Genomic DNA, 11,294 nt, shown 5'->3' with positions numbered 1-11,294 from the left:
GTGTAGATGTTAAACAACAGATGGGCAAGCACACTTCCTTGAGGAAGTCCGTTCTTCTGTGTCCTCCATCTACTCCTTCTACCATCGAGGTCTACGAAGAATTTGCGGTTTGATAGCATGTTGCAGATCAGCTTTGTGAGTTTAACATCTGATGTCATCTCATACAGTTTCTTGGCAAGGATACGGTGATTGACTGTGTATGTGTCGTATATGCTGCAGAAAGATCGACAAAGGCAGCACATAATTTGTATGTATGTATAGTTTGACAGTGATTCTCTTAGGAATTTTTGGTCATAGGGTCAAAGGTCAGGATAAAATGCGAAGATTCTGATATTGGATGCTGAAATTACAATATTTTCTCCATACCATGGCGATTACCCAATGAATACACTTTACAGTAAAAATAGGTAAGCTATGAACTTACATACAATTCTTCGCAATGATTCTGTAAATAGGGAAAGATTTACGAGCAATATGATCAGCAGAAGTCAACTAAAAAAAAATGTGAAATGTCACAGTTTTTCCTGTATTTTGAAAATAGTTCAGTCTTGTCGTGAAAATTGGATGTTGCCAGTTAGTGATCAAAGGAAAAGGGTCAAAGATCTAGTGAAAAAGCTCAAATACCCGAGTACCTGTTTTCTGAAAGTACTGATTAGCCCTCCAAACGACACCAAAGTCAAGAAATGTAAACACTCAATACATGTTTTTTTTTTGTTTTTTTTTTTTCTGGTGCCAAATGTTCAAACATACGTCATTTCATTTTTTTGTCATTTTTTCTCCTTTTTTTGCCAATGATGTGAACCTGTCGTCTCACGCTGTCAAGACATACTATACCGTATATGTCCCAAAAAGAATTACAACGGAACCCTCCGCAATGATATCTTTAAAAATATTTATTCAATCTAAATAAAAATTCAGGGTTTGAACCTATATCTCATTGCTCTCATCTTACAGAAAAAATCCATTCTGTTTGCTTCAGTGGTCAAAGAGAAATGAGGAATTTTGTAGAGGATGTCGGGAATCTCTTCCCTCCAAGTTCTGTCTATTGTATTCACACACAAGATCATCGAAGTGCTAAACTTGGAAGAATCAGACTCATGACATGCTTTTCAACAATCCACATTTCTCTGTGACCGCTTAACCAAATCGAATGGGGTTTTCTGCAAAATAGAGCTAAGATGTTATATTTTTAAGCATTTATACAATTTAGTCATATTGGGTGTTATCAATGTGAAAATCTGATTGTAATTTTTTTTCTGGGACATACTGTATAGACTTACTGTATTCGGGGAACCATACGATATGGCAGAGGCATTATACCAGTCGCCATATAGCGACATTTCTAGTTCACATCTACATCCCGATATTCTATGAAAATGATCATTGATGTCTGTAAATTTCACTCCTGATTTTCAGGGATTCATTGAACGATTCAACGTACAGGAATAAGAACATGGCTGATCCCAAAAGAGTTACAAACTCCAATGAAATGACTGGTGTCGAAGATAATACGACGCAGGTAGATGAGAGATCAAAGTCGAAACGAAACAGAAGTCCAGTGGATGGCCGCTGGGCTGTGGTCGTTTTAATAGCTGTTTTCGTGACACGGACAGTTTTGACCAGCCAGATCGTTGCGATGTCTGTGCTCATCGGGGAGTGGGCGGGTCAACTTGGATTCCCAACCTCTCAGCTGGCCTGGTCGTACTCCATTATCACGTCGCTTCGCTACTGTGCTGGTATGTGTGAATATTCTTCATTGGTATCTAGCTTTTAAAGATAGAGAGAATTTGGCTACGTGTACTGCGCATAGGCCTACTTATTTAAAAAATAGTATAATCTAGCGTCGAGTTATTTTTTATTGCAACTGATGACAAATAAACCTTAATCGACGTAAATAATTACCAGTTATTCAGTGTTTAAGTGGTAAGTCATAAAAGAAAGAATCATGGACACTCGGGTTCGACTCGAACCAACGATCTACTTATTGCTAGAGAGAACTGCAGATACGCAGTACCCACTACTGGCTAATGGGCAATAAATGCTCGCTAGTCTAGCTGGATACGACACCCGTCTACAGTGGTCTAGCAATCAGGAGGTAGTTGGTTCGAATCCAACCAGAATATATATTTGGCTCTTATTTTGCATCATGGCTACTTCTAAAACACTGAAGAATCGAAAGAAAAAATAAGCGTATTCACTGGAAAATTTTTATACTGATTTCATGAAATTTGGTGATTTAGGTTTTAAAAGTCATTTAAATCTTTGCTGTCTGACTTATAAGAATCTTAAAATTAGTTATAAATTTCTTACTAAACTAGAGACTATATCACATGTTTGGTTTTTTTTTTTGTTTTTTTTTGTTTCGTTCATGTATACACAAACCAACCAGAATTGCCACATTCTTTCCATGAGTTATTGATACATTTTATTAATACTACATATTTTCGATCATTTGCCAGTTCTTCCCTGATGTCATCACCATTATTTTAAGTTTCTGATACCATGAAACCACAAATAGCCACGTGGAAGAATGTACTAAGAATGTAATTTAGCCTTAAATGGTGATTTTGAACGGTGTCCGGATGTTTATGAAGAAAAATGCGTTAACAGATCATAGTATTATCAAGTTTTATAAATAAACTTAAACAATATCATAATAACAATTTAACTTTTGCGAATATTGAGTCGTGTAAAAAAAAAAAAGTCTTTAAAAAGCCCGAGGAAATAAAAGAAAATTCAACTAAATATGAAAGAGCATGTAATTCCTAGTGGAATTCAATGTTTATTTTATGACAATTGCTATTGAAATGATTGCGATATCCAGAACAAAGTAATATGACAAAAGATGGGACCCACATTTTATTAGAATTGCTTTGTTTAACCTTGTTATTGAATATCTCAGCCACTCCAAACCCGATTTTCATCAAATTAATAGGCTTTGAAATCCTCATAGGGTGGTGTGCTCTGAAATATTCCGTATGTGTGTGTGTTTTGTTTTGTTTTGTTTTGCTTTTAGTATCTCGCAAACAGTTAAAAATTCACTGCTGATCTCTACTATAATACTATACCATCCCTTTAACGTGCCAAAGGCCGGTAGCCCTAACGTGGAGAAAGCCCCTCCGCTCCCCCCCCCCCCCCCCTCCAACAAAAGAAAAAAAATCATAAGCAACGCCCACATTGATTGTGTCTACCTTTGTTGGGATGCACGGCATATGTTTGAGATAATCATTTTTTTTTTTTGTGGGGGGGGGGGGGCAAAAGTTAGTTTGGGGAATGTAACTCAGTGTGGACTTCGCGAACAATGGAAACAACTGGACTTTTGCTTGATTTTACAGATGACCTTTAGTACGGATTGATTTTACATACAAACGACCTTTCAGTTTTACGGATTGATTTTACACATGAGCTTGGATTTTTCCGGTAATAGAAATCCCGTGCTTCTCTTTAACTGGACAGGAAATAAAAAGTGCAAGAATGGTTCATGTCCTATTGATTCTTTTGAGTAAAGCGAGTATTTTTTTCTTTCTTTTCTGCTCTTTATTTTGTCACGTTGGTATCCAGTAGTTGTTTTTGCGAATATAGATTCTCCACACCTCTATAGACAACTATAGTATTTGTATGTCATACGAGAATCACACAATGGTAAAATGGCAACGTGACCTGAAATTGATGCGTCTCTGAAACGGCTGATGTATTATATTTGGTTTCTATGCCGAAAAGAATTGATTTTAACAGAACCAGAACATGATGATTATGTAACAGAGTGTTTCATATTGAAGGGAATGCGTATGAGTGGACAGGTATGCAGCCACGATGCGTGTCATAAACCAGAGGCATCGCATGATCCTACATTTATGATTGTGCATCATTGTTGTCATGTAAGTGTGCATCATTTTCGCACTGCGTCGGATTAATATCATTTTTTTTTTAAAATAAGGATTGTCATTTGAGTTACTTCCATACGTAAGGAACACACACATAACAAAGTGTTTATATGAAGATAAAACAAAATAAGTCCAGCTAGAAATCACAGACTTTTTCGAACACTTATGACCTTAGATGTATATAATCCATCCTCATGTTGTTTATCTTGAATGAGGGAATCTTCTCAAGCCTTGTCCCCGAAAAACAACGTAAACGTCCCTTGAGATGCATGTGATCAGCAATTAAACGAGCAATGACGTGCCAAATTTGAGCCATACGGCACTATATGGTCAAGTCTTAAGAATCGGATAATAAGTCACTGTTGCCACGGTTGCATATGTTAAATTTGCGGTAACCGGTACGGAATGATTGATTGCGTACCCGTCTTTTTTATACATAATATGTCAATATTGGCAACTTGTCATTTGTTGTTTCGTCGAATTAAGTTGTTCAATTTTTTTAGAGCGTATTCTTTGTGGGAAGTGACGGGCAGACGATTTGTTGCGTTGACTTATTAGTGTTAGACATCCGAGTCTGGCCATAGAATGACTTTCATAGAATATTGATCTCTTTGAAAGTCGTTTCATCTCCAGTTGACTGATTCTTTCTCTCTGTGAAATCCTCGTTCGTTCGTTAATCAGTCAGTTCAGCAGATGGTGTTCATTGTCATATTTTGTAACGTGTTATATTCTGACCACTGAATTTGAATTTGCTCGTTTTCGTTTGCTCGTTTTTCAATCAGTCAGTTGAGCAGATGGCTTTCACTGCCGTATTTTGTTAAATTGTTATATTCTGACCACTGAATTTGAGTCGTGGGTTGTCTTTATATTTATCTTGTCTATTCCGGCATGTTGTACTCCTGTTTGCTGTAGCAAAACAAACAATTTTTGCATTACAACGGGCTTGGACTGTCAATGTATAGGGAGCAGATTTTCACGACGGGGACGTTCAGATGTGAAAAGACCTATTCTGAGCATGCGCAGAATTGCGTATCAAAGTCGATCGATTTATAGCTACGCGTTCTGGGCCATGTTTACGTCCGCACAATTCACTTCGTAGAGAGCTAGCATGCACCGATCACAATATGGGAGCGCCATTTTATTTTTTATAGGTTGCGTCAATTTGCCGAACTTGAGCTGTCATCAAGAGTAAAGCACGTAGGTGTAATAGTTGCTAGGTAACATTGTTTCGTTCGGCGTGTTTCTATAGAAAATCCGATAGATCTAGAATTTGCAAAAGCGTATAACTGCGCTAACGCAGACCCGAGTTGTTTTCACAGAAAGTGTATCATCGGATAGAATCCGATTCTATACTTTTATACGCCTGTATGCAGTTGTGACCGGATGTCTGGAAAGTTGGTTTAGTGCATTGTGGGTAAATAAACAGTCATCATGACGGCTGGTAAATTTGCCGATCAAGGGTGTTTTTGCAGTCTAGTTTAGCACTGTTTCTGATGAAGCACAATGACGCCAATGGTGACTTCAGACAATACATACAGGACATACCGCGACCTCCTAACAGCTATAGCTACTTGTATATCGGATTATTGAACCCGGCTTGTTTCCACAGCGCTGAAACAGGACAACTGACCCGGAAGGAACTACAGTCGTACGTCAGGAGACGGTTACGCTCATCGGTATTTTTTTGGAATCTGAAAGAAACCGATACTGGTGCGTTTCTGCAGGCTCTTCTATCGGATAGAATCCGATTATGGACCCAGAATTTGGAGTTCTGTAGAAACACGCCGAAAGTCTTCTCTGTTCATCACGCAGTCTGTAGTGATGCCAGGAACCGTGTTGATGTGCTTCTTAGTATGACATTACAAAAGAAGTTTGCTATCAAAAGCTGTCACCCCCCTCAGCCGAATCATGAGCCGAACTTTGATCGAACCACTGCAGGGATGCCAAGTTCAAACAAATCTTATGAGTGAGATTTTCATGACTCGGCATCTCGGCGCGCCAATGTGCGCACGAGCGAGGGTGGGATGGGTTTTTTGCCCCTTCCACGGTAGGGAGCTTTTTCAATTTGTATCTCTTATGGTGCGATCATGACGTGCATTCTTAAGTGATTATTTTTACTTATTTTGAAAGACAAAAGGGAAATATACCTTCAATCGCAACTACAGCTGTATCACTTTAATCCTTTGGGCTATGCCCTTTAATTATAGGTCCAAGCTGCAGACTTTGCCCAATGCGTGAGAAAAATGGATGCCATGCGTGAGATCGTAAGATGGCCCCTAAATGCTTGAGTCTCATTCAGAATGCGTGAGACTTGGTAGCTCTGCCACTGACTACAGTCATGACAGTGGATCGGACTTCTTCGGACTCGGGGAAATGGGTCAAAGCGTAAGCGCCAAGGAGGAGCTAGTCGATGGCATAGGTCTCTGGAAACTTGTGTCATGCGCCCGCGTACGCATCCGACTAAACCACCGGGACCATGTGCATTTAAACACGGCGCAGGGAAGAGGAGGACTTCCAGCTCAAGCGTCGTCTCAGATGTCCGCGCCGCAAATCTGGTTATAGTCAAGCTGACTCCAGCGAGTGAAGTGTTCACGAGCCCGTCGCCGCGGCTCTGTACCCATTTGTAAAGGCTAAGGACATTCAGGATCATCATCATTCGACATCTCGTCTTCGGCAAGAGAATTAATGAGATGTTCTTGATTTCTGTAGACCTTTCATGAGCAATCAATAAGCTAAGATAAACGAATGAAAGTAATAAATATGATAATGCTAACCATAAAGATAATGTTATTGACGATAACAATAATTGATATGCTTATAGCGACCTTTCCACTGGATACAAGATGCTATGAGAATGATCTCATTCTTGTCGGCAATGTAGGGGGAAACAAAATAGGCAATTACAGTACGTGACCACTGCATACATAGGCAGGGATAGGGATTTCAGAATGAGGAGACCTTCATATTATTTTGTTTGAAGTGATCCAGTGTTGGTGATGATTTCAGTTAGAGGAGAGAGCCTTTTCCACAGCATAGGTGTAGAAGAGGAGAAAGCTGCGTCGCCAGCTATAGTAAACTTGTTGGTGCACGGTTTGATGAAGGTGACTGACGGTGAAAGACGAGTGCGCCTAGAGTGAGTGTCGTACCAGACACTCTCCATCGTACACTGGAGTCCTGTTGTTGACTACTTTGTAGACTGGTAGGAGAAGCTTGAGGGATATTCTTTCCTTGACTGGGAGCTAGTGGAGTTAACATAATGAGAGGCATGACATGAGAACGTGAACAAACATGTAACACAAGTCTAGAGGTAGCATTCGGCACTCTCCGCATCAGCCTGAATAATTCCGCCAAGAAGAGCATTACATTTGTCAAGTCGAGGTAGACCAATGCTAGGACTGCTGTGTGACAAGGAGAAGTATCAATGAATTGTCTGATCTTCCAGAGATTCTGATGTTGTTAGCTAACTTGCAGATCTGTGGTAACATGAGTGCTAATAATTTGCATCGGAGGAAAAGACAACTCCTGGATGACCAGAGGCAGAGATGAGTGTTGTACCAACAGCAAGTTTGATGTCCTGTACGAGCACAAGATGGTGTTGGGAGAAAAGAATAAGAAACTCTGTTGTTAGTTGTTTTTTGGTCTTCTTCATTGAGTTTCAGCTTGATACCAGTAGGGCAATGAAAGGACTCATGATATATCTGAAAGCTTGGTTACGTAGAAAAATTTCGATTGAATTACAGTCGGAAAGAGCAAATGAAAATGATTGGCAGATTGCGCAGATAGCTTGTCATTCACTGTTCGCAGATCTGTCCGCATCTGTTATAATAAAGCGCTGTCGCATGTAATATTCAGTCTACTGTTTAGCTGTATCACCATAATTTGTTTTTATTCAGTAGTATGATCATTTCCTGTGGAAATATAGGTCTGCAGAATTCTGACACGGTTGGACAAAATGCTTTATCTTGTAAATGACAAAAGTGAGGTCTATTGCTGCGTTTTGAATATCCTTTATACAAGTCTTTGCAAATGATAATATGTAGAAGAATGGTATGGGGACTGTTCCTGGACAAGTACCTAGAGGAGCAGCATTCATGGTATATTAATACGGAAAGCAGGTCCTGGAATAGGTAGTTATCCTCTCCTAGAGAACACTGAGAGCACTCAGTGAAATTCTACTATTTCTATGGCTCGGATGGCAATACTTCTTTTTTAATACATACGAGTCAGAACGAACATAGTGGATAAAGCCACTTGTGTAAACTTGGACGCGGTTAGACTCTGACTAAAGTGCGTGTATTTCAACATAGCGAAGGTGTGATGTCCGAGGTGGCTTCCACCAAGTCGCACATACACTGAATAAAGTGCGACTTTTCCCCCTCTGTAATATACAACACAAATATCCAAATTTCATCTTTGAAGTGACATCCATTTTACACGGTAATGATATCATTGCTAAATGTTTACTAGCACATGACTTTTCTTCCTTATATTTTGACTAAAATCACATTCTATTCAATGCAAAATGAATTTGAACAGTTTTTTGAACATAAATCCACTTTTTTTCTATGTACCGATTATCAACAGGTCCGATAGCAGGAGCTCTCAACCGCACACTGGGCTGTCGTCCGCTAATCTTCATTGCAGGTGTCCTGGGTGTGTTGTCCCTCATCTGCTTGTCCTTCGCTTCAAGGCTGTGGCACATCATTTCATGTAGCGTTGTATCAGGTGAGCGTTCCGTATCTTTATTCCCCTTCTTTAGAGCATTTTCAAAGGACTGAGAGGGAGTATCATCGGGATTTTATTTGACTTAATTGTCATGTCAATAAAGGGTTCCGTTTTCAATACTTCTTATGTTGTCTAACAACAAAGCTTGGAAATGAACATTAAGTGTTTTAGATCATAACAAAAGGGAAGCTGATAACATGTTTTTCTCATTCTTACGGCAGGCATATCGTATGGGCTTGCTGACCAGGGATGTGTTATTGCCGTTGGGATCTATTTCGACCGCTGGCACGGTTTGGCCAACGGTTTCGCCTCCAGCGGCGCCAGCGTGGGAGTCATGGTAGGTCCACTCTTGACAACGACGCTCATCAACATTTTTACTTGGCGGGGCGCAGTCCTGATCTTTGCAGGAATGGTAGCTCATTTCTGTGTAACCGCTATGGTGATACGGCCACTGTCTTGGTGGAAGAGTGGGCATCGCCGGGAATCTCCCAACACCCAAGAAGAGAGTCGCTGGTCCGTAGCAACAGTCAGCAGCGGGGTGCCTATCTGCGAAGAAACACAGTTCGCCCCGCAACTATCGATCCAAAAAGAAGACAAGAAGCAAACCACATGTACTCAAAATCATACTGACAGTAAGGAACATACTCCCGTTGCGTCCTGTTGCAGATTTACCAAAGCTTTCTTCGACCTGGTAGGATTTACTATACTTGTTAAAAACCCAAGAGTTCTAGTACTCTGTATTACGGTATTTTTCCTGGGTTGCGGCTACTTTCCGACCTACACATACGTCACCAGCTATGCCCTTGCGTCCGGTGTCGGTGAACTGAAAGCATCGTACATCTTCACCATCAGTGGAGTGTGTATGTTGGTAGCGAGACTTTCCCATGGATTCCTCTTGGATTATGACATACTTTCACCCCCGACGCTCTTTGGGATTTCAGCTACGTTGGCGTTTGCTGGAAATTTTGTTATAGCCATTTTCTCGTCCTTTGCGGCGTTTGCTACATTTGGTGCCATATTTGGCACCGCAGCGGGTACTGCGTTGGCCCTTGCTCCACCACTGACGAAGTCTGTCACATCCCGAGAGGAGCTACCGAATGTACTTGCATTACAGGCCTTTTTCCAGGGAATCGGACAGGTGTTATGCGTCTATGTTCAAGGTATATAACGTGGTGTTTTCGCCCTTTGATGTTCAGAAGACATAGTGCACATCAGAATGATAAGATAGCTGATTTGACAAACTTGTTTTATTATGCAGATACGGATATATTAACTATAATGATGACATAGGAAATCATGGTGATAGTATACAAATAATGCACAGGATAGAGTGCGTTAGTGGAGATGTAGCGTACTCGAGGGTATTTACAATTGTGAAACATGCACGAGGCGAAGCCGAGTGCATGTTGCACTACATTGTAAATAACCGAGAGTGAGCTGCATCTCCACTAACGCCACGAAATAATCCTGTGCATCATTTGTTTTATAGAATGGGTCGAAACCTAACAGCATATTTCACGTACCTTTGTGGGTCAATACCAGTCAGCCAGTGGCGTATCTAGGGGGGGGGGCAAGGCGGGCGCCACTCCTTGGGGGCGCAAAAAAAAACGAAGAAGAAGAAAAAAAAAACGAAGAAGAAGAAAAAAAAAACGAAGAAAAAAAGAAAAAAAAAGAAAAAAGAAAAGAAGAAGAAGAAGAAGAAACTCACCGGAAGGGGGGGGGGGGGGCAGAAAACCAAATCAAAAAAAAGATAAAAACAAAACATAACGATGACTCGGACAAAATGACAATGTTTATTGTGTTCACACAAGAATTCCATGTTATGTAAGCTGAAATACAATTTTCGGCTCGCTCGCTGCGCTCGCTCTCTAAATTTTATATAGAAGAAGAAGGTAAGAACAAAATGTGATGATGAAGCGGACAAAATGACAATTTCTATTGTGTTCACACATGTCATTTTATATTTAGCAGGCAAAATGTTTCACTGAGCAGCGGCTGCAATTTCTTTCGTTCTGAAGCGATCGCCAATTGGATCAAAAGAAGGCGCGAACGGTTTCGAACATACGGGGGGGGGGGGCGCCAAAAAAATCAAACAAGATAAGAACAAAACGTAATGATGACGTGGAAATATACAAATTTCGGCTCACTCGCTCGTACTAATTTAGAGTATTTCTTCAAGCCCTCAGTTTGTTGGTAAAAATCGTTATCTATAAGGCCGTCACTATATCTTGATTAGAATTGTAAGATTTGATAAGCAAAAAATGACAAGAGTTCCATGTTTTGTAAGCTGAAATACAAAAATTTTCGGCTCGCTCGCTGCGCTCGCTCGCCAAAATTTATCAAAACAAAAAGGAGATAAGAACAAAACGTGATGATGACGCGGAAATATACAAATTTCGGCTCACTCGCTCGTACTAATTCAGAGTATTTTTTCAAGTCTTCAGTTTGTTGGTAAAAATTGTTATCTATAAGACCGTCACTATACATTGTATCTTGATTAGAATTGTAAGATTTGATAAGCAAAAAATGACAAGAGTTCCATGTTTTGTAAGCTGAAATACAAAAATTTTCGGCTCGCTCGCTGCGCTCGCTCGCCAAAATTTATCAAAATTAAAAAGGAGATAAGAACAAAACGTGATGATGACGCGGAAATATACAAATTTCGGCTCATTCGCGCGTACATGG

The 11,294-nt window shown here is 40.2% G+C and overlaps 1 protein-coding gene across 1 annotated transcript; it reads left to right on the top strand.

Moving 5' to 3' along the window:
* Positions 1–1,453: 1,453 nt before the first annotated feature.
* Positions 1,454–9,777, top strand: LOC139731109 (monocarboxylate transporter 12-like). Its single transcript, XM_071641989.1, has 3 exons — positions 1,454–1,736; positions 8,469–8,609; positions 8,831–9,777. Exons 1-3 carry the CDS (start codon positions 1,454–1,456, stop codon positions 9,775–9,777), a joined length of 1,371 nt encoding a protein of 456 aa, XP_071498090.1.
* The last annotated feature ends 1,517 nt before the right edge of the window (positions 9,778–11,294 follow it).

Source organism: Diadema antillarum, unplaced genomic scaffold (assembly GCF_040938485.1).
Source record: "Diadema antillarum isolate AM-2024a unplaced genomic scaffold, OU_Dant_1.0 seq00000357_RagTag, whole genome shotgun sequence".
NCBI lineage: Eukaryota > Metazoa > Echinodermata > Echinoidea > Diadematoida > Diadematidae > Diadema > Diadema antillarum.
Note: the sequence above shows the minus strand (reverse complement) of the source record. Positions and strands in the feature narration are given on the sequence as shown.